This window comes from Malus sylvestris, chromosome 12, assembly GCF_916048215.2.
Source record: "Malus sylvestris chromosome 12, drMalSylv7.2, whole genome shotgun sequence".
Classification (NCBI taxonomy): Eukaryota; Viridiplantae; Streptophyta; class Magnoliopsida; order Rosales; family Rosaceae; genus Malus; species Malus sylvestris.
Window position 1 is genome coordinate 25,658,930 of NC_062271.1, and position 23,818 is coordinate 25,682,747.

General features: G+C 36.5%; 4 protein-coding genes across 5 annotated transcripts; 2 read left to right on the forward strand and 2 right to left on the reverse strand.

Moving 5' to 3' along the window:
• Nucleotides 1-1,441: 1,441 nt before the first annotated feature.
• On the reverse strand, nt 1,442-4,929 carry LOC126594369 (uncharacterized). The gene is made up of 4 exons (XM_050260670.1): nt 4,453-4,929; nt 2,849-3,544; nt 2,184-2,528; nt 1,442-1,938 (listed from the first exon to the last, which is right to left on the reverse strand). Exons 1-4 carry the CDS (start codon nt 4,651-4,653, stop codon nt 1,663-1,665), a joined length of 1,518 nt encoding a protein of 505 aa, XP_050116627.1. The 5' UTR covers nt 4,654-4,929; the 3' UTR covers nt 1,442-1,662.
• A 298-nt stretch (nt 4,930-5,227) lies between these two features.
• On the forward strand, nt 5,228-7,628 carry LOC126592461 (G-type lectin S-receptor-like serine/threonine-protein kinase SD2-5). The gene is made up of 2 exons (XM_050258135.1): nt 5,228-5,928; nt 6,330-7,628. Exons 1-2 carry the CDS (start codon nt 5,551-5,553, stop codon nt 7,347-7,349), a joined length of 1,398 nt encoding a protein of 465 aa, XP_050114092.1. The 5' UTR covers nt 5,228-5,550; the 3' UTR covers nt 7,350-7,628.
• An 8,390-nt stretch (nt 7,629-16,018) lies between these two features.
• Nucleotides 16,019-17,880, forward strand: LOC126592536 (transcription factor SCREAM2-like). Of its 2 annotated transcripts, none has more exons than XM_050258238.1 (4): nt 16,019-16,249; nt 16,396-16,521; nt 16,638-16,805; nt 17,648-17,880. In XM_050258238.1, exons 1-4 carry the CDS (start codon nt 16,172-16,174, stop codon nt 17,735-17,737), a joined length of 462 nt encoding a protein of 153 aa, XP_050114195.1. In that variant the 5' UTR covers nt 16,019-16,171; the 3' UTR covers nt 17,738-17,880. The 2 variants fall into 2 exon arrangements, with proteins under 2 accessions (XP_050114195.1, XP_050114194.1); XM_050258237.1 differs by having other exon boundaries at nt 16,022-16,249; nt 16,635-16,805.
• Nucleotides 17,881-22,509: 4,629 nt separating this feature from the next.
• On the reverse strand, nt 22,510-23,338 carry LOC126594427 (uncharacterized). The gene is made up of 3 exons (XM_050260730.1): nt 23,021-23,338; nt 22,712-22,895; nt 22,510-22,538 (listed from the first exon to the last, which is right to left on the reverse strand). Exons 1-3 carry the CDS (start codon nt 23,336-23,338, stop codon nt 22,510-22,512), a joined length of 531 nt encoding a protein of 176 aa, XP_050116687.1.
• Between the last annotated feature and the right edge of the window lie 480 nt (nt 23,339-23,818).

Below are 23,818 nucleotides of genomic sequence, written 5' to 3' on the forward strand. Positions count from 1 at the left end.
CGAAAATTGAACCTAAAACCTCTTACTTACAAGTGAAGAGAAATATCACTAGACCATAATACTAAGTGACAGCTCAACTAACTATAAACAGATGCAAGGTTCATCCTTTCCTTTATGTGGGATTCGATCCTTAACACATCCCTTCACGTGTTGCAAATTCTCAAGTCTAACATGAGAACAACACAAAAATGGTGATGAGGAACATCTGTGGCTGTTGGGCTTCACACGTTTTGGCCAACACATGAACAACACAAATAGGATGATGTGAAGTGCACATAGCCGTTGAGCTTTACACATGGAACAAGTTGCTCTGGGATAGTGAGCTAAGCCTCACACTAGGCTAGCAACAATGTGATTCAAATTCTCCTTTGACGAAAATCGAACCTAAAATCTCTCACTTACAAGTGAAGAAAAATACCACTAGACCATAGTACTAAGTGACAGCTCAACTAACTATAAATAGATGCAAGGTTCATCCTTTCCTTTATGTGGGATTCGATCCTTAACACATCCTCCCCTCGTGTGTCGCGAATTCTCAAGTCTAACATGCGAACAACACTAAAAGGGTGACGGGGAACGATTGTGGCTGTTGGGCTTCACATGTTTTGCCTAACACATAAACAATACGAATATGATGATATGGAGCGCATATAGCTGTTGAGCTTCACATGTGGAACAAGTTGTTCTAATACTACAAAAAAAGTTGAGATCCCGTCATAAAACAAATTAATACTATAGGGCGTAGCTTAACTAACTATAAGCACAAGCAAAGTTCATTATTTTCTATAACTGTGATGTACAATGAACAAACACGATTTACGAATCTTCAAAATCCTCATAAAAAAGATCCGGAGAGAACCTGTTATCCTGTTGAATTTTTGGGAGAGTGTCTAACCATTAAGTTAGTTGCGTCAGATCAAAGCCACATATTTATGTGAAAGTGTCTAACCATCATTCCTTATTTTTATCGATCAACAAAAGACAAGGGCCGACGTCAGATCAAAGCCAAATGTTGTGTCCTTGAGGCAAATATCTTATCTTGACAACTCCAATTAGATTCCTTGCACAAGTAGCATAATATTTTTATTGATAAGCCCACAGATTAACACAGATTTTTGACAAGTTCAAGAATATAAAAATCATAAGATAATTGCATCATCTAACAGGACAGTGATGATGCAGTGCACGCATCAAAAGCAGCGGCTGAGAAGTAGAATGTTGCTAATTCTATCACTTAACTCATAATTAAATAATGAGCCACTGGATCAACATCACATTATGTTTAATTGGAATATTAAGCTCATAACTAAACCAATCAAACAGCCTCACAGCCAAAAATGACCTTCTAGGTGTACACATCAAACCTAATATACAAACAGGGAACTAATAAATAGGCTTCATAAGCATTTAGTTAATCGATTTATGTTCGAATGTTACGCGATTGAATGAAGCCTCGAATCTTGATATCTCGAAGAAGCTTAATACCATACAAAATTTGAATATGTTTATAGCAGCAATTGTTTTTAGATCAGTGAATGCACCAAGTTGCAGTCACAGCGTAAATCGCATAGTCGATTAATTGTATTGGGGGATAATGACGAAAACTAAACAAGGTGTGTAAGTAGAATGCCAGACCTGTGGTAACATATGAAAGGTGTTTAATTAATACTGTCTGAAGGTAAGATTGAGACGTCCAGGACGAAGGCTGGTTGCTTCCAACAAACTCCTTGGGGCTGAGTCCGGTAGGATGGATGTCACGCTATGAAAAATATGCCTCGAAGGTCCTCCAAATATCAGCACGTCACCTGATTCCAAAACAACATTCTCTGCCTTTGCAATATCTCTCTGATCTCCATAGAGGAAGTCTGCTGAATCACCTATAGAGATGGAGACCACAGGCAATCCGTCATGGAGAGACTTTGTGCTTTCATCGCGATCCTGCAAATCAATGCTTGTCTGATCACCAAAAAAGTATAAAAAAATAATTGTTGCTTTCAGGAACAATTGGGGCTCGTGGAAAGTGACACAAATTTAAGAATAAGATTAACCAAATTAACAGCATTGAAGAGTAATCTTGATGTGTAAATGTAAATTTATAATTCTACTTACATCGATTCAAGATCCTGCAATGCATATATACGTTTGGTTTTATTGAAAGTGTATTTGAGACTTTGAGTAAATACCTGATGAAGACCAAGTCGGCCAGTTGTTGTATAAAAGTTGGCAATGCATATATCAGGAGTCATTGAAGGGAGTATTTCTTCAGCTCTGCTAACTCTGAGTTCCTCCTTAATGTGGGCATGTGCCTCATGAATCGCTCTTTTTACCAGCAAACTAAATTCCTTAGGAATACCAGGAGGCCGAGTACCATCTACTGTTCGCCTATCTCCGTACTTTCTTGTCTGAGGATCCCAGTCCCAGCCAAGGCACATCATCTGTAGACGAAGTTTTGCTCCATCATGGTAACCTGGCTGATAAAAGCCTCCAGGACTTAAACCGAGCTCCCGGCATTTTTTCACTATTTCAACCTATAAATTTAAGTGTTACCAAGGTATCAGTAACAAGTTTGCAGTGTACAAAATCTAAAACAATCAATTTTCAAAAAACTGTAAAATGTGTCACCACAGACCAGAATCATCAGAAGATCTTGAACTGTTAACTAAGGATTCAGTTAATGGCACTAATATCCAAAACCTAATTATCAGTAATGATTTTGGAAACCAAAATACACTACTAATACTATACCGCTGATCAAATGCTCATCATGACTGGAAATTGATGCTATATGAGACTACTTCTCCGGTTTAGAATTGCTAATCTATGATCTAGAAGGGAAAGAACGCAAAACCTGTTCACTGAGGGTGACAAAATGTTTCAACAATACCATCCCAGACCTCAGTAGTACTATTGAACTTGTGAGTTCCGTGTGTGCTGGATTTTCGAATTCCACCATGTCCTCCTCTTCATTCAGGTTTTCTATCTTTCTTGCATGCCAAGAATCTTTAGGTGCAGAACTTCTGGTCAGAGACATGCATATATCAAACGGTTCCTGCGAACCCTTAGACCAATATGAGTTCTTGCTAACAGGTACATATTTCATATTTCTTGGTGCGGACTGAGATTTTTCTGGGAGGCCATGCTTTCTTTTTTTCCCAAATTCTGTAGGTAAAGATGAATATATATCGTTATCTCTTTGACAATCTGACATATTTGAGCTTTCATGTGGAAGTTTACTTATATTCTTAGAGCTTGAACTTGTAGCAGCATCTTCCATATTAACTAGCTTTGATCTTAAATCGATTCGATACTTCCTTTTATTGAAATGAATAAACGAACTGAGAGAGTAGCAGTGTGCCTTATCAGTAGGATCTAATGCAGACTTGGGAACAAGTTGCGTTGATCTAATACCAGATGGGACATCAAAAATCTTGTAATCAATTGAAAAACTTCCAACCCTTATCATCTGCCAGTTTTCGTTTGAGTTTCCGACATTTCCACTCACAAAACCATCGTAAGTATTTGAAGAAGAGCCACAACTGGTCACCTGTGAGTTTAAAGAACAGGAAACAGAACTTAATTAAGAAAATGATATCCAAATACGTAATAATTAAAAGAATCCAATGATTGGGCTGCTATTAATCTGATAGATAAAAGTTTAATGTAGTACTAACTACCAAACCTTAAATCTGTACATTTACAACAAGAAGCAGCTACAGCACAACACGAACACATGTTAGGCTTAAAAATTGATTAGTAACTTGATCAGTAAATTTGGTACAAATAAAATCTCGCAAAAACTCTAAACCAAAATGTGTTCCATTGGTTTCATTTTTACAAGAGATAGTCCCCTTTTTTTAGTTTTGCTTAAAATTCAAAAGAAGTAAGGGGTGGCGGGAATAAACTAAATACTGCGAATTCAAAAAACCACCTCTGGAAATTTGAACAACATTTTAGTGAACTTCTTAGCTTACTTCTAGTATCAAACACTTTCTTAAATAGGGTTCTTCCCAATTTGAAAAACCTTAGAAGCACCATTTTCGCTATGTGCGTTTTTTTTATTCTTTCTAAAGTTTTGTTCTTGGAGTGTTTTTAAATAACATTAACAACAATTTAGGGAGACACAAGAAGCACAAGGAAATGAAAAGAACATCAAAGATAACATATACCATACACATATATAATTTGAATACCAAACAAAATTTCTAAACTCTAATTTTTCAACGTGTCGAGAACACAGCCTGTATATCGAGTTTCATAACACAAATGGCCGGAGACTTAAAAAATATGCTATGACAGTTGGTGTTCCCGGCGTACTGAACAACTTATCCTCTATGGAAAGTAAAGTAATAATGTAGTAAATAAATTCTTTAATTTTATAGCGCACATTCAGCGGTAAATTTATACAGAGTCTATTTTTCTGAAAATAGAAAAACAGAATTACGAAAAACTCACGGAATCAGATCGAATTACGGAATTGCCACCGGGAGTGACGGGAGAACCCGGCGCTTCAGAGCTCGTCGTACGACCGTCGTTCCTCCAATTCTTCATCCACTTCCGCGGCGGAAGAACTTGGCGGAGAAGGAACAGCGGCGATAGTGAACGATGAAGAGGCGGTGAGGAATTAGAGGTCGTACGCTGGAAGAAGAGCCGCATATCCGATCTCCATTAATATCCCGAAACGACGAAGCCGGACCGACACCGAAATATACGAACCGTCGGCTGCAAGAATTCAGATGAACCTGGATTTGTCTCGGGTCGGGTCGCTCAATGAAGCCCAAAATCGCCCAATTGGTTCGGTCCTTTGGGAACCCTACACGTCAATGTGGCGCGAGAACTATGTCAGCATGGAAATGTGGAGGACATAATGATCGTACACGTGGCAGGAGGCTCCATGCTTTTTCATCATGCAACTTGGCCTGCTGCCCCCACTACGAGGACTGGCACTCATTTGACACCAAACGCATTATAAAAGAATCATAGATGGGCGGTCTTAGTAACCGAGAAATTTTCAGTGTGTTTGAAATACGATATTAAATAGTATACATTTTTATTTAATTCGAAGGACATTTAAATAATTTTTTTTAATCATATAATAATATATGTTGTTTCGTTCCGTATTTTAGATACTTCAAAATTCTCATCACATCACTCTCATTCTATGGGCTCCACACTAGCTTTAAAAGGCACTAACACACCTCAGAGTGAACAAAAACTTGGAGAATGTTATGATGTTATTGGTATTCCTCGTGACCAAAAACGACCTCACGTGGACACCCAGTAGAGAATCATCACCTTATATTTATTTACTTTTTAAAACCCTAACAAGAATATTCACACTCACAAGCCATTCCAGCGTGCGAATGAGCAACCCCACTACATCCCCCGCATTTGTATACATTTAACGCAGCTAAAAAACAAAGCAAAATGAAAGCACAAACCCTTTTTGCAAAAGCTCCACAATTCGTGCCTACCTTCCCCCCACTCTGTCTCTCATCAAATTCCTGCCATAAAAAGGCCTTCATGCTTGAAACTTGAGCCTGCGATTCACTCATGCAGCTATACTTCTTCATCTCCCTCACCATTTGCTTCACTTACGGCTACTCGAAAACTGATGCTCCTCTCGGATACCAATTCAGGTTGCCAGTGCCTTTTGAGAACAGTGTGGGATCCAGCGCTTTTTTGATTGAGAACAATGAAACCAAACCAAGTTTTAAAGTTGGAATGAGTGTGGAACCTGTGAGTGCGAAGTACTCATGCTCCTTGCAAGTCTTTCTTGGAGATGTCAAGGTGTGGTGTTCTGGCCATTACTCAAAGTTTTATACTTCAAAAATATGTGTTCTTGAGCTCTCCCGTGACGGAGATTTGAGATTGAAGGGCCCAAAAGGTAGAGTGGGATGGAGAAGTGGGACTTCTGGACAAGGTGTGCAGGTAAATTTATACCGATAAAGTTATTTTAACGCTCATCCTTTAGCCTCTACACTCCATTTGTAAGTGTGCATATGGTTAAAGTGTAAAGTGGTACCGTAAAAATGGTTATTTTTCTGCAAATGATAATTTTAACGCTCATCTTTTATCCTCATGCACTTTCACACTCTATTTTTCTCCCCTGCACTTCTCTTTTATCTTTTTAGCAGTTGTATTGATAAATCAAACGAGAATTAAGGAAAAGAAAAAGAAAATGAGAATTGGAGTAGAAAAAAGGAATTAGAAAACCATTTCTCAAAAATCGTATTATTCAATTTGGAGTGCAGATGGTTAACATTGGAGTGTGAAAATCGCTACCTTTATATTCCTTTTTTTTAATTTTTAGTCTTGTCAATTTGGTGCAGAAATTACAGATATTGAGGACAGGCAATCTAGTTCTAGTTGATGCATTAGGCAGAATAAAGTGGCAGAGTTTTAATTTTCCAACTGATGTAATGCTTTGGGGACAGAGACTAAGCGTGGCTTCTAGGTTGACTTCATTCCCAAGCAACTCCACTTCATACTATTCTCTCGAAATTGAACCCAGCAGGATTGCTCTCTACTTGAATTCTGGTAAGTGGAACTATTCCTATTGGGAATTCAAGCCCACCGAGAACAGAAACATTGCTTATATTCAATTGGGTCCAAAGGGGTTAGAGTTATTCAGTTATAATCAAAAGAAAATTGCACAGATTCATCCATCTGATGAAAATTTTCAGTTTCAGCCTATGAGGTTTTTAGCATTGGGGAACCAAACAGGAAATTTGAGGCTCTATTTTTACTCACCTGGTATGTCGAAATTTGATGCTTCTTTTCAAGCGCTCAACGCCACATGTGATCTTCCATTGGCGTGTAAGCCCTACGGAGTTTGTACATTGTCCGGAGCTTGTTCATGCATTCCACTCTTGCCCACCGAAAATGAGACGGGTACTGGTACTAGTACTACTGCTTCTGACTGCGGACGAGGAATTTCATCAGGAGGGTTTTGCAAAAAAGGGAAGAAAACGAAGGTGGAGATGCGTGAATTGAAGGGTGTTACTAGTGTTTTGAGAGGAGGTGCTAAGATTGTTAATGTGAGCAAAGAAGAATGTGGTAATTTGTGCTTCGAGGACTGTAATTGTACAGCAGCATTGTATTCTTCTGCAAAAGAGTGCTTTACATATGGAATGGTAGTTGGTGTTAAACAGGTTGAGAATAGGGGAAGTGGATTATTGAGTTATATGGTGAAGGTTCCAAAGGGAGGTCATGGGGGTCATGGGAAGTCAAATTTGAAGAAATGGGTTTTGATCTTGGTAGGAGTGGTTGATGGGTTGATTATTCTTCTTGTTTTTGGAGGGCTTGGATATTACTTGGTAAGGAAGAGAAGAAGACACTCATTTGCCTAATGGCCATAGCAACTGACTGCATTGTTTTTTTGGCTTCGATTTCGATTTATAAAGGAAAAGGAAACAGAATTTTTGGTTGTTTTTGACACGTTCATAAGAGAAGAAGCAATGTGATTAAGTTCAAAGAGTACATTTACAAAGCAACAGCTGAATCGAATCCAATTGTTTGTTTGTTTTTTCAGTATTTGGGTTAGGCAATTTTTTAAATATTATTCTTTAAATGGGTTAACTTTGTTAAGAGACCACATTGCTTATGCTAAGCTAAATTCAGTTTTTCAATGGTTTATGAGCAACTATGCAACTATGTGTTGAACTGATCACAAATATATAACTTCATCGCTACCATGCGAGTTAAAATCTGATACATTCTCCAATCAAATGAATACAAATACTATCAGACTAAAGACTAGGTCGTTATGGGACACACATTTTAATTACGGTTACTTTTTTTTTTTTTTTGAGCAAGTGATATTATCTACACTAAGTGGGGTGGCGAATTGGACTAAATCTTACAATAGGTTAGCAATAATAGTAAAGAGAAATACCGCTAGACAGTAGTTTAAGTGGCTTTTATTATGGTTCCTTGATCATGTAACAAATGATGAAATTAGAGTGATGGGTGATCTGCTAATTCTACTGTCCCTTTACTTAGAGGTGAATGTGACTTCGGGGAAGCCCACTTATAAAGGACCACAATCCCGACTCATACACGAGACCAGCAGTTAGTAGTTTCATATGAAGCCCAACTATCCAAGCTAGGGTCCAATGGTCAAACCTAGATGTCCACCCCAATCATACAAGTACTGTTTGTTGTTCACTGGGTTGATTACCATTCTCCCATTTGAGGATGGGATTTAGGGCGGGGCCCCCAATTCCAAGATTGACAACCACCAAGAACCTTACTATTTGATCCAAAAAACAAAGAACCCTAATACGCAAAACCATGAACCCTAATACGCTTCCACATTCAAGTCAAGAACTAGACAGAACTCATGCGGCGTCTGGGCGCTGGTTTTGACACTTTGCTCCCTCACATTGCTTAAGGATAAATCTCCCTCCCTCTCTCTCTCTCTCTCTCTCTCTCTCTCTCTCTCTCTCTCTCTCTCTCTCTCTCTACATATACATACGTCTGATTTGATTGTGTTGCATTACAAGAAAATTGAGAACAATCCTAAACATTATAGAAGAGAAACAAAGTATCGTACATGAGGGATTTGGATCCTCTCCTGAGCCCAAGGAGGGATTTGGATCCTCTCTTGAGCCCAAGGAGAGGATCCTCTTGATCAAGAAGTGTGGGCCGTTAGATTTTTATCCAACAGCTATAATTATTATAACTTTAAATGGACCCCCCTGTTTATAGTCGTTGGATGAAAATCCAGCGGTCCACACTCCTTGGTCAGGAGGGTCCTCTATTTGGGCTCAGGAGAGGATCCAAATCCGTACAGGAGCTCACCCTCTAGAAGAGAACAAACAGTGATCATCCTCTCGTTCTTGTAAATTGGAAACATTCAATTATTTTGGGCAAACACTCAATTAATTGATAATTGTTAGGTTATGTAACTTTTGTATGGGTATAGGTACAACTTTCAATGGCCAAATCTTGTAAACCACTTGGGGTTTAAAGATATGTGAAGGATAATCTAATCCACTCACTATCTAGGGTTTGTATGAAAAATATAGGATAACTGACATGAATGGGGTCCCTTGGTCTAGATCAGGAGAACAACTAATTAATTATATGGTACGGGTGCACCACCATGTATTGACACAAGAAGTCACCGTAACTGCGTACCCACTCCATGGAAGTTCTTCTCCGAGATCAGCTAGGTACGTAGGTTTTGTTGGGCTTCAGCCCTTCCTTCCTTGTACCGATATATATGATTGATGGGAACAGAGGACCCTTTTCAACAACACACCTTATCCTCAAATCTTAGGGTCAAGAACCATCATTAAGTTTTGATAAGAATTGTACCTTATACATTTCTGATCAAGATGACCATTAATGTTCATGCATATGATTTCTGAAACCATAAGCTCATAGAATAACCCCAAATTAGAAGTTCCAAATTGCTGCCAATATGTTTGGAGTTGGTGGCCTCTCGTCTCACCTAGCTAATATTAATTTGATAAACTATTAATCATACACTGCGATGAATGTCTCGAAGGAGTTGCTGTCACTTTTTCTTTAATAATAAATTAGAAAAAGTACTCCAATAATTATAGCTTTTAGATTGCACATTTAGCTCAATTAGAAAAGAAGAAAATCTCTCATCTATCAACTTGTATATGTTCTAATTGACTGAAATGGTTTTCCAATTATCAAGGCAGTTAGGTTTTTGTTTGAAATGGTGTTTTGTATGAAATGGTGCTTTGTTTTCCTTAAAAGGTATATTAATGTTGTCAAAGTCTTGTTGAAGAGACATTGGTATTGGCTGGGCTCCTATTTTATGGGGATCAAACAATATCATAGCTGTCCACGGCCCCAAGTCAAGAATTTATCTTTCAAAAGTCTGAAGATGTTTTATCGATCGTTGTGCTATCATATGCATTTGGTTTGTTCTCTGATATGTTGCAGGCTATCCCACACGTGAGGAAAAGGGACAAAAAATGCCTAATTAGTACTAGATTATATTTATTCCATGAGTTCTAAAATTCAATGGAGATGGAAATTATATTTTAAAGCTTTTTTGTCCCTTTTTATAGATATTAGTTGTCCCAACCTACCAAATTTTCTTTATCTAGCTAGGGACATATCTAGTTTTATGACATGATATATTAAATTTATGTTAATCTTTTTTCCTGACTAGAACCTTGCCCGTGAACTCAAATGTCCCCCGAGTTGTTCATCACACAGATTCACAATAGAAATGCAAGTCAGTGTTTCCGAGTTCTACTTGGAAGCAGCCTCAAACCAATTTTGATGTGGAACAAAAATTGTGGCTGTCCTAAATTAAAGGGCGTTTTAGTCTTTAATTTAATATTTATGGTTTTAATCTTTTGATTTCCTACTTATAGGGATTAACATTCTTTCTAGTTTGATTATGAGGGTTAGATTTAGTTTTCTATTCTATTTTGAATAAGGATTTCGTTCTTGTAATAAGTTTACTTTTCTGTGCGTTCATTAGGTTTAAGGTTTCATAATTCATTAGGTTTAAGGCTTTATAAACATCCCTTGTAATTCATATAAACAAATGGTGAAGAGTTAATAAATAGAAAAGCGTTGTTTTTAAGAGATTGGAATTTTAATCCTGCGATGGGATGATTCTGGTGAGCTGCCAAAATTCTTGTTGAGATGCCAACAAGGGGTGTGATGCCCTGGAGTGATCCTAGTTATCCTTTATTATTGTTTAACTTAAACTTTCTGTGTTTTCGCAACTGCTAAATTATCTAATGTCCGTTGCCATACTTTGTCCTACAATAAATTCTTCTTGTGATCTTATGATTATATAGCCTTAATAATGATTTGGTTTTGTGAAAGTTTTGCATGACTGGATTAATAAAATTTTGATCCCTAGACCTTTAGATATATATAGTTCTTAATTATTTTCTAATGCTTTACATGTACATGTTTATATAATATGATCTCTGAAACCGCATGAATATTTCGTTGTTATTTTTTTTGGCCATTTTAAGATCCCATTATGATCGGTAGTATGCAGACATAATTTAGTTTACGAACTCGAAAATCTATTTGATCACTTATAGAGCCAGCTAGCTATGTTTTTTCTTCCGTTAATTTTCTAAGGGTTTTTTTTTTTTTGAATAAACAATATTATTTAAACTAAGAAGAGTATGTGAGTTTAGTCTCACAATAAGCCAATAATAATGTGGTTCAAATTCATCTTTGACGATAATTGTATCTAAGACTTCTCTCACTTACAAGTGAAGAGAAATATTACTATATTGTGGTATAGTGACTAATTTTCCAAGGTATTGAAATCTCAATTTGCAAGAAAATTATATCCAGAAAGAAATAGGGTTTGTCACGAGATACATTTCCAAATTTTGCATTATTTGTATTAATATCTGTATTGTCTGATTGGACATCCAATCATGCTTCTTAAAAAGTACTCTTCCCACGGTTCATGTAAAACTTAAAATTAGTTCACAGTTAAAATGCACCTCACAATCTGCTGGCGTGCACACACACAGACCGCGAGAGATATAAATCGATCCTGTTAGCTTTGTTGTAATAATATTGTAAATATGCTACAGCTAATCATTTCACAGTTCCATCCTTCTTGCATTTAAATATGTGGTTTGAAACAATCAATTCTGCTGTTTAACAAACCCATGCAGCACCAGTACATGTGGCTGAAAATTAAGTTCCACTAATACAAAAAGTTTGCAAGTTAGCAATTTGATTTATTTTTATGTTAGGGTAGAGTATTTTATTAGGTCTTTATAAATATATTTTTTGTAACTTCGTAATATATATATTATAATTTAATAAGAAAATGAAGGTTAATTGGCTGACAACTTTGTAATTACATGCATGATTGTTGGGACAATTGAAACGAGATTGAAGACCGCTGTTGAATTTCCAAGACCAATAATGATGTCCAATTATGTGTCACTTTATCTAGTTTGTAGCAGTTTAGATTGGAATTTCTGTGTAGAAAACAACAAATAGCATGTCATTACATAAGTCAAGGTAGTAGAGCATGTGCAGCATGCTGATTATCCTTGAAACAAAGTTCTTTTGCATAATGTATTGATGCAATATATGATGGGACCATCTCCTTGGATCCGCAACAAGGATTTATATATGTTTTTGACTAAAATTAGTGCGTAGCACGTATATTGTGTTTACAGAGTATTTATACTATAATATACACTGGTATGTTTGATTGAGATAATATTGTATATATACTAAATAATGAACTCTAGATCAAAATATATGTAAAGCAGTTAGATCCAAGTTCAAAATTTCAAGTTTGTTTTTTAGATTTAATGTTCATCTAATTATTCAAAAAGTCTCCTACAATTTATTGAAAAATAAAATGCACAATGAAATTTATCTATTTTCTATCTAAGTGAGAGTCGAGACCTAAGCGGATCTAAGTGACTAAGCAAGTCTAAGCGTCATTTCTTAATTTTCAAACGCTTAGAGATTAATCAGGTCGGTGGTCAGCCGCCTAGCGCTTAGACGGGAATTTTTAGAACAATGTATGATATAGGTATATAAAATAAATAAATAAATGAAATTGTGATATAGGAGTCGAAAGAATTTAATTCTAAGTATTAATCTAAGATTAAACTCCCGTTTGACCCACTAAACTGTTACTCCAGTTGAAATTGACCCCCCGAACTATTTGAAATTAGTCAATTAACCCTTCACTGTCAGATTCAATGAAATTTCATCCACTCTACTGTTAAATACTAGCACGTAACCAACACGTGATTCACTCTTGAGGGGTCAAGTCGTACCAGTATCTGACGGCAAAGTTGATGAAATTTCATCGAATCTGACGGTGAGGGGTTGATTAGCTAATTTCAAATAGTTCAGAATGTTAATTTACCAAAAAAATAATTCGGGGGTCAATGTCAATTGAAATAACAGTTAAAGGTTTCAAATGTCAGTTTTCCTGTTAATCTTATAGTTTAGCATTCTTTAAAATTTTCAGTTTTATCACAAACTTAACAAAAAGATAATTAAAAAAAAAAAGGATTATTCCTAATAATAGCTCACAAAATTAAATTTATATTTGAATTTTTTCCGAATGTGAGACAATCGGTCCACTGGTGTCAACCAGCTATCTCGCCCAAAATGGGATCTTACAGTCCGATCGTCTGACCTCCATATCTTGTACTTAAAGGATACAATTTAAGAAAAAAATTCATATATATATATATATATATATATATATATATATATACACACACATACACGTATGTATAATGACTACAGAGCATGATAGATCCTTAAAGCCCGTCCTAAGAAATACAGAAACTGAAAGTAGGCAAAGAGACAAGGTCGGAGCTGCTATGTGTTCTTTGTACATTGTTGTGTTGTGATGATTAAAGAGGCACACATGTGAATAGGGGTACTTGCTTATTTGTTTGTGTGCAAGACAATTCTGAAGCAATATATTTGAGATATCCAAATCCATTTTTATCCCAGTAACAAAATATTCAATCGCTTTTACTAATTAACTAGCTATATATGATTATCAAACTTAGAGAATTTTTATTTCATTTTCATATCTTAGTAATAGGTTTTCATGCTTTATTGTTCCTTAATTAATGTTCAGTTGAAGCAAAGGAGTAGTATACATGCAGCAAACTGTTAGTTGTGATTTGCATGTTCTTGAAAAACATTTAGAACATTCATGCCGTCGAAATTGTTAACTGTAGTACTGCAGTTTGATTCTTGAATGATTGAATCTTTTAAAAAAAACCACAAACGAAGGGCAAGTGCAAAAGAGATTTTCAGACGGTAATATTCCATACTTAAGGTGAATAAGTAAGGGGAGATACTATCAAACTTTTTCAGTCCGACTTTTTCCTTCTACTTTCTCGGTTCTCGTTTTCATCTTGCAATGTTGCACGATGATTAGAACCGTCTGCTTTCTAGTTCACACTTCAAATATGAAATATCTGCAAAAAAAAAAAAAAAAAAAAAAACAAACTGAAAATTGTTTAACTGTTTGATTAACAATGTAAAAAATTTAGTGCTTAAGTTTATAACAAGGTTCGTCTATTTATTGAATTAATTTTAGATGATTAAGATATTTGAATTTGGTTGGTTTTTTACGGAGTTGAAATTAGACAGTTCGGATATAAAGAGTCGTAAAAAAAAAATATTTAAATGAGAAAGTTATCAACATTTTCAGTCAGTCATTCTCGTTCTACTTTCTCGGTTCTCCTTTTAGTGTTTAAGTTAATAACAAGGTTTGTCTATTTATTGAATTACTATTAGATGATTAAGAAATTTTAGAATTGGTTGGTTATTGACAGAGTTGATCTTTAGAAAGTGGCATAGAAATTAAACGATCTGGATATAAGGCGAGTACTAAAAAAAAACAAAAATATTCAAATGAAAAAGTTACTAATTCGTTAAGTAATACATCGGAAGAGAATCTACGCATGATCAGAAGAGAGATGAGGAGGGAGGACGAGAGTGAGTGAGGCATCCAAAAGGTGCAAAGGACGCGTCAAATGTTGTTTAGCTGTCAATCCTTCCAAAACTCTTCACTCACGGGACTCACTCTCTTCACTTCTCTCTCCCGCACGTACGTACTTATTCTCTCTCGATTGCCGTCGTCCCTTTGTCCTTAGCTCTCACTTGCCCAACATCACTCCATTTTCTTTAGTTTAAATCACTGTCGTTTGAGCCACATAGTACAACGCTATAGTGATATTCCTCTTCACTTATAAGTGAGAGGTCTTAGGTTCGATTCTTGCCAAAAGCGAATTTGAACCACATTATTGCTGGCTCATTGTGAGGCTTAGCTTTCTCCCCTACCCCTTTAGTGTAGATAACATCGTTGGATCAAAAAACAAAATCAATGTCGTTTGATAATGAAATGCCACCATTGCCGCTGCCACTGGATTACTGGTTCATTCAAACTAATTTATGGTAGATCTATCCCGAAGTCCACAGCTTACAATTCCTCGGGGAAAAGCTATAGTTCCCTATGAAGCCCCATTACAAATGAGAAACGGTATTGTTAAGGCAGTGCCGGTGGCCCCAATAAAAATATCCATAGGAGTTCGAACTTGGTTTGAAGTTTCAAACCTTAACTGACTTTCCACTAGACTAAGCCCTATGTTAGAAGAAATTGATTTGAGAAAGAACCGATGATCATTAAAGATACTAGTTTTCTAACCATCAGATGTTATTTAAATGAGGGGGCATGTGGAGAAGAAAATTAAAGGAGACCCTAGCATTCAAACAGAGGATTCAAATCCATATTAACACTCTTACAAAGCTAAAGTTATATTACTGTAGTGTAGACTGTAAGCCATTTGGTGTAGTGACCATATAATTGGCTATAGAATCCACCTTTGTTGGAGGTAGTCTTCAAATCTCAGAGAAGAAAATTATTCTGTAATAAAAAATTAAAAAGATATACATGTGTATTTAATTTTTACAAGAAATGAGCTTTTGATAATTTTTTTTTCAAAGAGTAATGTTAGATAGACTAAATTTTTAGACCAAATTTGCAAATTGTGTGATGTATCACCGATAAGAAATAAGCACGTTAATCAACACATAATAATCTAATCTAACAAACACGTCAATTTGTTTATAAACTTTAATCCAAATAAGTGGTCTCTCTAACATGGGCTGAATCAAAATCTTCCTCCTCACGCTTTCTACTAGGTTTACATCTTCTACCTATAGGACCGTCTTTGCGTTTAAGTACCCTTTTTTCAAAATGCTAATTACAGCTCATGCATATATATGACTCTTATTTTCCTCATACGACCAACATAGATACTACAATAATCCAGTCCAACATATATATCATTATATATTCTCTTCCCACTTCAATCTCTATCACATGATTTTGTTTTACCCCCCATCACACACAACGCATGCATGATTTGTAACTACTTGATACTGTTGCCTAAAATATGATCACCAACAGTACATGCGCTGCCAACCAAAAACGCCCGGTTTTTGCTTGTAAAAACAAAATATGTGCCCTGTTATATGTCAAAATAATTGAATTGTTCACTAGAAAGGTCAATTAAGTCAATATACTAGAGAAAAATCTAGGGAATATTGAGGCCAGAGTATGCAACATCCCTGTTCTCTTTAAAAGCCCTCAAATCAATCATAAGATCAAGAAAGACTGCAGGGGTGAAGAAGCATGAGTTCTAAGGAACGAAAGAAAGCAGCTCTGTATCAGAAATTGCTGCAACTTCGTGCTGCCACCAATTCCAGTGATGTAATTAACTTAAAATAAGCTATTACTTACTTTAGCCAGAATTAGTTACTATATATGTATATCCAAATTTTATTGGTGATATAAAGTATTCCAATATATTTCGTCCAAATTTTCATAATTTGTTGCTGCTTTCTGTGATTTGGCAGCTGAACAAAACTTCAATTATTGTTGATGCATCAAAATATATCAAGGAGTTGAAGTGCAAAGTGGACATGCTGAGCCAAGGCGTTGGAACTTCCCAGAATTCGATTGCCCGAAATCCATTACCCGCGGTGCATATTTGCTCAAATAAACTACTGAAGATTGTTTTATTTTCTTTGGGACACCTTATCATAACATAGTTCTTGTTCATTTGATTAATTGTCCTTCCTGTTATAATTTCCAGCAGGTAACAGTTCAAGCCCTGGAAAAGGGTTTCCAAATTCATGTGTTGTCGGAAAAGAAATGCCCGGGTTTGCTGGTCTCCATTCTCGAAGCCTTTGAGGAACTGGGCCTCGATGTGCTGGATGCTAGGGTTTCTTGTTCAGACACTTTCCAACTAGAAGCTGTTGGAGAAGTAAGAAATTATATTATCAAATTTAATTTCTCAAAAATTCTACAATGCAATAAAGTATGAGATGTATCAGTGTAGTGGACAACAGGATTTGCATGGCTGAATTTCAACCGTCATAACCTAGCTATCCAAAAAGCGGTGCATACACCAATGTACTATAGAAAGGAACCGTCTTCTCTGCCCTCCCACTTCCCATACACTCCCATCCCCTCCTATTTTGTGCGGTCACGGTTAAGTCACGTCAATATTTTATATTGATTTTTTTATAGAGATAATAAGACAAGGCAATAGTAATATAAAATATTGACATAGCTTAATCGTGACTGCACAAATAGGAGGGGATTTGAGTGTATGAGAAGTGGGAGGGCAGAGAAGCCAGGTCCCTATAGAAAAACCCTTAGTCTCGTTCACATTAGCCCCATTGTACTTAACCCTTCACTTGGCCCCTTTATTTTTTTTATTTTTTTTAATGTGTATATTATGCCAGCATACATATATGTATATATGGGTCATGCACTCTAACTTTGTACGTATATTATTGTACAAATTAACATCACGCGCGTGAGTTGTACAAACATGGTCTTAACTACACCTTCTGTATTCCTTATTGCGACTACGCTAGCTCTGACGCAATTATTGTGGCATGACTTGGCTTCATAATTTAGTATCTTAATATCTTAAATCAAATTTTGTATTTGCATGGTTTAAAATTCAATCAGCGAGTTAGAACTCAGTTTTTTAACTTTGTCGAAACGAGGGCACTCGAGGTATGTATATTGCTTGAGATCATCTAGAATTTATACAAATTCTTTTTACTTATGTTGCATTTCCATTGCACTGAACAGGGGGCTGATAGCATAGATGCTCAGGCGGTGGAACAAGCAGTCTTGCAAGCTATTCAAACTTGGAGCACAAGCAGTGAGCAAGATTACTGACCTATATTTCATACGTATTGTATCTTTCGCTGCACTTTCTACCCCTTTGTTTCTTTGTCCTATCCCCTAGCTATATTCCCCTCTTCCGCTGGGGCCAATGAACTGTTCAAGTAATCATATAGTTACAAATGTTAGCTTAATTATATTAGATAATGTCGGATAATCAATGCGCTCAAATAGGCCTTTGTAAAAACAAAATATCATTTGTGAAACTTATTACATCATTAATCATGCACTACAGAAAAAAAAACTAGTAAGAATCATGCACTACAGAAAAAAATAGTAAGTTTAGTGGTATTTCTTTATTTGTAAGTGAGAAGTTTTAGGTTCAACTCATATATATAGATAGCAAGAACATTTTACATATGTGTTTAGTTCGACACCTAATTAGTGGCTAGCCCATTATGCGGCCTACTTCAATCCACCCTCTCCTTAGAGTGTAAAATTCTCCACCCTTAAAATAGTATGTTATTTATATCAGAAAAAATATCATGCAATACAAAAGGAAAAAAAAAACAATTTGAAAATGTTCAAATTCAAGCTGAAGCATATAGATTCTGGATAGAATTTTTCTAGGTACATATATGATAGTAGAAAGATCCAATAAGAAAGATGATTCTAACCGCCAAAATTTTCCCACATGTGTATGGCAAGTGGGTAATGGATCACTTGTTGGTAGCTCATGTTGCATTCAATGAGTGGAAAGAATCAAAGACAATTTGCTACATTACACATATAATTTACACACAAACACACACATATATATTTAGCGATCAAAGTCTATTTTTTAGGTCTTCTCTTAAAGATTGTTATTACCAATATTATATTATAGAAATTCGTATTTATTATATGACTGTTAGATTAAATGGTAGACATTATTAGCGTTTTTTGGAAAAACTACATTCGTATATTTTCTTCATTACAATTAGATGTCAGATTTTGGATTTATTAATTTTTCAAAGACGATGTATTAATGATAAATCAAATATAAATGATTCGGATCGTTGAAAAAAAGTTACACAATAGGCACCAAACGTTGTCCCTCAGGAAGATGACGGTGTGTGTATGTATATTCAATTACGATGGGGTGTTTTGTTTTCATGTCTGTGAGGCATGTTTGTCCTTATGCCCATATGATAAATTTGTGGGTGGATCGATGCAGCAATGTCATGCAGGTGAGAATAATAGGTTTAAAAACTTGGAGGATTTAGATACTAACTAATTAACAATATGGGAAAACTAATAAAATGTTAGGGCGTAATGATTGTAAATTTGGAAGACTGGCCTTGTACGTGGGGGAACATCTCAAAGGGAATATGAGAGTAGTTGTTAGATTCTGTAAACTTGTTTACTAATTCACTTTGGATGTAGTCTAAATATATGATCATAATGTGCGTGCCCTTAAACACTAGAAAAAAAAAAAAAAAACAGTGGCTTTCTCGGCAAAATTATGCCGGCAAAATTCTGCATTTGTCCTTTAAGAAATACAGTGAAACTGAAGTTAAGGTGCAAAAACTATGTTGACGAAATCACAACCTTAGCCAGTAAGTGATTGGCAGGCACAAATATATTTTTCTCCTCAAATTGTCAACTCGCGGGTATAACTTTAGACGACAAATATTTATGCTTTTCCGGCGATGTTTTTGCCGTGGAAGTTTTTTATTTTCTTGTCTAATATTGAATACGCCAGGATAGAAATTAAAATTATACGCCTTTGTTAATACAGAAAATGAAGAGATCAAGAGAGAAGAACAGAGCTTCAAGAACTAGAAAGGGAAAGATTTAGAGAGAGAGAAAACTATCGAATCTTTATTATTTCTGTTTTGCTTAATCTCAAATCTATTACAATGATGTATTTATAGAGAGAACACATTCTCTAACAACTTAACTAACTAAGAATTATAATCCTGTGACAGATGGCACAATCCTAGTCAATGTCTATATCTATATCCTTACATGCCCCCCTCAAACTCATGATTGGATGATCCAAGCATGAGGTTGAAACAATGACACCGAAAGAGAGGTGCCTCTTAGCGACCCTTTCACGCACAAAGTGCACATCAATCGCAATATGTTTCGTGCGTTGGTGTTGAACGGGATTAAAGGACAACGCTATGGCAGAAAGATTGTCACAGAAGAGAACAGGAGTAGTAGAAAACTTGACATGCATAAATTCCAGCACCTGTTGAATCCAATCTAGCTCGGTAGATGTAGTAGACATAACTCTGTATTCTGCTTCTGTGGAAGAAAGAGAAACAGTGTTTTGTTTCTTGGAGGACCAAGAAATAGGATTGTTGCCCAAGAATATAACCAAACCAGTAGTGGACCTCCGATCATTGGGATCACTAGCCTAATCTGCATCACTGAATGCTTTCAGTGTCAAATCTCCCCGAGTATAGGCCATGCCGACAGATAATGTCCCCTTGAGATACCTCAAAATCCGCTTAACAGCTGTAAAATGTGACACCATTGGAGATTGCATAAATTGACAAACTTGATGAACTGAGAATGCAATATCTGGGCGAGTAAACGTGAGGTACTGTAAGGCACCAACAATACTGCGATAAACTGTGGGATTGTTGTAAGGAGTACCATCATCCTTAAGTAACCTATTATTAGGTAAGCAAGGAGTATCACAAGCTTTAGAATCCATCATCTCAACTTTCTGCAACAAATCCTGAATAAATTTAGACTGGGAAAGAAATAACCCCTGAGCAATTTTGGTAACCTGAATTCCCAGAAAATAATGAAGCGCACCCAAGTCCTTGATATCAAATTCAGCGGTTAAAGAATGAATCACCTGTTGAATAAGTGGAGTAGAACTACCAGTGATAATGATATCATCAACGTAGAGTAAAAGCACCACAATATCACTACCAACTGTCTTAACAAATAGAGAAGAATCTGAATAAGTGGATTGAAACCCAAGAGAGGGAAGAAAGCTTGTAAATCTGTCATTCCAGGCTCGAGGAGCCTGTTTCAACCCATACAGTGACTTGTGAAGTTTACAAACTAATTCAGGATGGGCAGCATCTCCAAAACCAGGGGGTTGGGCCATATACACTTCTTCATTTAAAAATCCATGTAAAAACGCATTCTTGACATCCAATTGTCGAAGATTCCAATTAAAATGAGCTGCCAAAGCTAGAACTAACCTCACAATGGTTGGTTTAACCACTGGACTAAAGGTTTCACCATAATCCAAGCCAGGCTTTTGACTAAACCCCTTTGCAACAAGTCGAGCTTTATGCCGAGCCACTGTTCTATTTGAATTCTTTTTTAGTTTGAAAACCCATTTCCAGCCAACAAGATTCTTATTATGAGGCAAATGTACAAGACTCCAAGTGTGTTGATGATGCAATGCATCAATTTCTTCCTGCATAGCTTGAAACCAAACTGGTACTTTCATTGCAGATTTGTATGTTGCAGGTTCTACCAAAGTTAAATCAACATTGCTAGAACCAGCAACATGACTAAAAAACACTTTCTTCTTGATGAGGCCATTCTTACTTCTGGTTTGCATAGGATGCAAATTAAGGGGAGCAATTGGTAACACCACTTGATGTAAATCAGGACTAAAATTAGAGTCTACAGGGAGCTGAGGAGCACCACTTGTAGTAGCAGTAATCGACTGAGAAGAAACTGAGGGTGAAGATATTATCTCAGTAGATAAATAGGCTGATGGTGGAGATGGAACTAAGAGATTATCCAAAGTTGTGAATGGAAGAGATGATAATGACTGAGAGAAAGAAGATGGTACAGGGTTGTGCTTAGGTAATAAAGACAAATGAGGGTAGGGAAATCTAGATTCATCAAACACTACATGCCTAGAAATGTAGAACCTACCCTTTAGCACATCAAAGCAAATAAAACCTTTGTATTTGGATGCATACCCAAGGAAGACACACTTTGTGGTTTTAGCTTGTAACTTGGATTGAATATAAGGTCTCAATAAAGGAAAGCAAGAACATCCAAACACCTTAAGATGTGTTAAAAGAGGAGGAGTCCCAAAAAGCATTTCAAACGGTGAGCAATAGTTCAAAACTGGGGTAGGCATTCGATTTATAAGATAGACAGCAACTTGGCAAGCAAAAGTCCAGAAAGAAGAAGGTAATTTGGCAGATTGTAACAAGGTGACAGTAGTTTCAACAATATGTCTATGTTTTCTCTCAACCAAGCCATTTTGTTCTGGAGTATGTGGACAAGACTTATGGTGAAGTATCCCTTTACTGTGAAGAAAGTTGTTAAGTTTATTGTTGCTATATTCCCTACCACCATCAGTTTGTAAAATCTTAATAGAAGCAGAGAATTAAGTGTGTACAAAGGAGTAGAAGACAACAAAAGTCTCAAAGAAGTCTGATTTATTAACAAGAGGGAACAACCAACAATACCTAGTGCACTCATTAATAAGAGTCACATAGTACTTGTATCCATCAATGGAATTACACGGAGAAGGACCCCAAAGGTCACTGTGTACAATTTCAAATGGAATTACAGATTTGTGTTCACTAGACTGAAAAGGCAATTTAGTGAACTTGCCCTCTAAACAACTATGACAGAGTATAGGAGCAGAATCTTTGGTACAATATATGTGAGACCTACTAAGCATAAGAGAAGCAACATTATTTGACGGGTGTCCTAACCTATTGTGCCTGAGATTAGAGCTAACAAGTTGTCCAAGCAATGCAAAGTCTTTAGAATTGCCGTGAGAAGGAAGAGAATGATGATTGACAAGAGAAGGAATAGGATAGAGTCCATTACTACATTGTCCTTTATATAATATCCTCCTTGTGGCTTTGTCCTGGATCCAGAAACAAAAAGCATCAAACACTAACCAACAATTGTTATCAAGACAAATGCGATGAACTGATAACAAATTGTGAGATAGTTTAGGCACATAGAGAATTGAGTTCAATTTGAGGGGCTGCACAGGTGTTTGATTAATAGAACTACCAATATGAGATATTTCCAAACCTTGACCATTAGCAGTTTGCACTGTCTCATTAGAAGGATAAGAAGAGGCCAATGACAAATTACTGAGATCTGTAGTCATATGATTTGTGGCCCCCGAGTCAGTGAGCCAAATTTGTGGTTGATGATGAGGTGTGGTAGCTGAAGATGACTGAGAAAAGACTGTATGCAGAGCCTGAAGATTAGACTGAAGAGAGAAAGTAGGCGCGGAAGGAGCATAAGCATTGCTTGACATATGAGGATAGTGTGGACCACCAAAATTGGGACCTTTGTCATTGAAGAAGCAATACCAGGTACTATGATTCATCTTACCACAGATTTGACAGCCCTGTCATTCCAACGGTTTTGAATGACAAAACGGAGCAATGTGACCAAGTTGATTACACAATTGACAAGGAACTTGCTGTGTAGAGGAATGGCCAAGATACTGTGACGGAGAAGGTCCAAGAACCACAGGGAATACAGGTGTAGGATGAGATCCATGAGCTGGAAACTGCTGTCTTGGATTAGGATGAAGATACCTATATCCCTGATTAGATCTTCCTTTACCCTTTTTATTATTGTAGAAATAGCGATATCCACCAGAGGAACCAGAATTATGTCCTGAAGCACCAGGAGGAAGACCCCCATATTGATGTTGAGATGCAGAGAATTTAGGACCACCAGAGTCATTTGCCACCATGGCAGACATAAACTGAGATGGCACATTACTGTTAACAATCAATTCTTCAGCAAGAAGTTGCACCCTGAATTCTTGGAGAGAAATAACACTCTCACGACCCCTAATAACACTTCGAAAAGTATTAAACTCAGGAGGTAGACCATTGAGTGCTAAAATAACAATATCCTCATCTGCAAAGATCACTCCAGCAGTAGAAAGGTAATCCTGAGCTTCCTTAATTCTTTGGAGATATCGAGACACTGAATCAGCCCCTTTCTTAATGGTTTGAAGATTCGACTTGAGCTGAAATATACTAGTTTTAGATACAGCAGAGAATTGTTCATTTAACCGGGTCCAAAGATCACAGGCACTTGTGCTTCCAATAGCACATGAGATCGCAACAGGAGACAAAGTTGCAGTAATCAATTGCATAAGAGCACGATGGAGTG

Coding starts and splice junctions, on each gene's coding strand:
- LOC126594369 (XM_050260670.1), bottom strand. CDS start 4,653: ATGCGGCTCTTCTTCCAGCGTACGACCTCTAATTCCTCACCGCCTCTT. Junction 3,545..4,452: donor CCGTAATTCGATCTGATTCC/GTGAGTTTTTCG, acceptor TTAAACTCACAG/GTGACCAGTTGTGGCTCTTC. Junction 2,529..2,848: donor TTGTCACCCTCAGTGAACAG/GTTTTGCGTTCT, acceptor TTAAATTTATAG/GTTGAAATAGTGAAAAAATG.
- LOC126592461 (XM_050258135.1), top strand. CDS start 5,551: ATGCAGCTATACTTCTTCATCTCCCTCACCATTTGCTTCACTTACGGC. Junction 5,929..6,329: donor CTTCTGGACAAGGTGTGCAG/GTAAATTTATAC, acceptor AATTTGGTGCAG/AAATTACAGATATTGAGGAC.
- LOC126592536 (XM_050258237.1), top strand. CDS start 16,172: ATGAGTTCTAAGGAACGAAAGAAAGCAGCTCTGTATCAGAAATTGCTG. Junction 16,522..16,634: donor CCCGAAATCCATTACCCGCG/GTGCATATTTGC, acceptor TATAATTTCCAG/CAGGTAACAGTTCAAGCCCT. Junction 16,806..17,647: donor AACTAGAAGCTGTTGGAGAA/GTAAGAAATTAT, acceptor TGCACTGAACAG/GGGGCTGATAGCATAGATGC.
- LOC126594427 (XM_050260730.1), bottom strand. CDS start 23,338: ATGGGGGTCTTCCTCCTGGTGCTTCAGGACATAATTCTGGTTCCTCTG. Junction 22,896..23,020: donor ACAGGGCTGTCAAATCTGTG/GTAAGATGAATC, acceptor TTCTCTCTTCAG/TCTAATCTTCAGGCTCTGCA. Junction 22,539..22,711: donor GCAAACTGCTAATGGTCAAG/GTTTGGAAATAT, acceptor TTCTGGATCCAG/GACAAAGCCACAAGGAGGAT.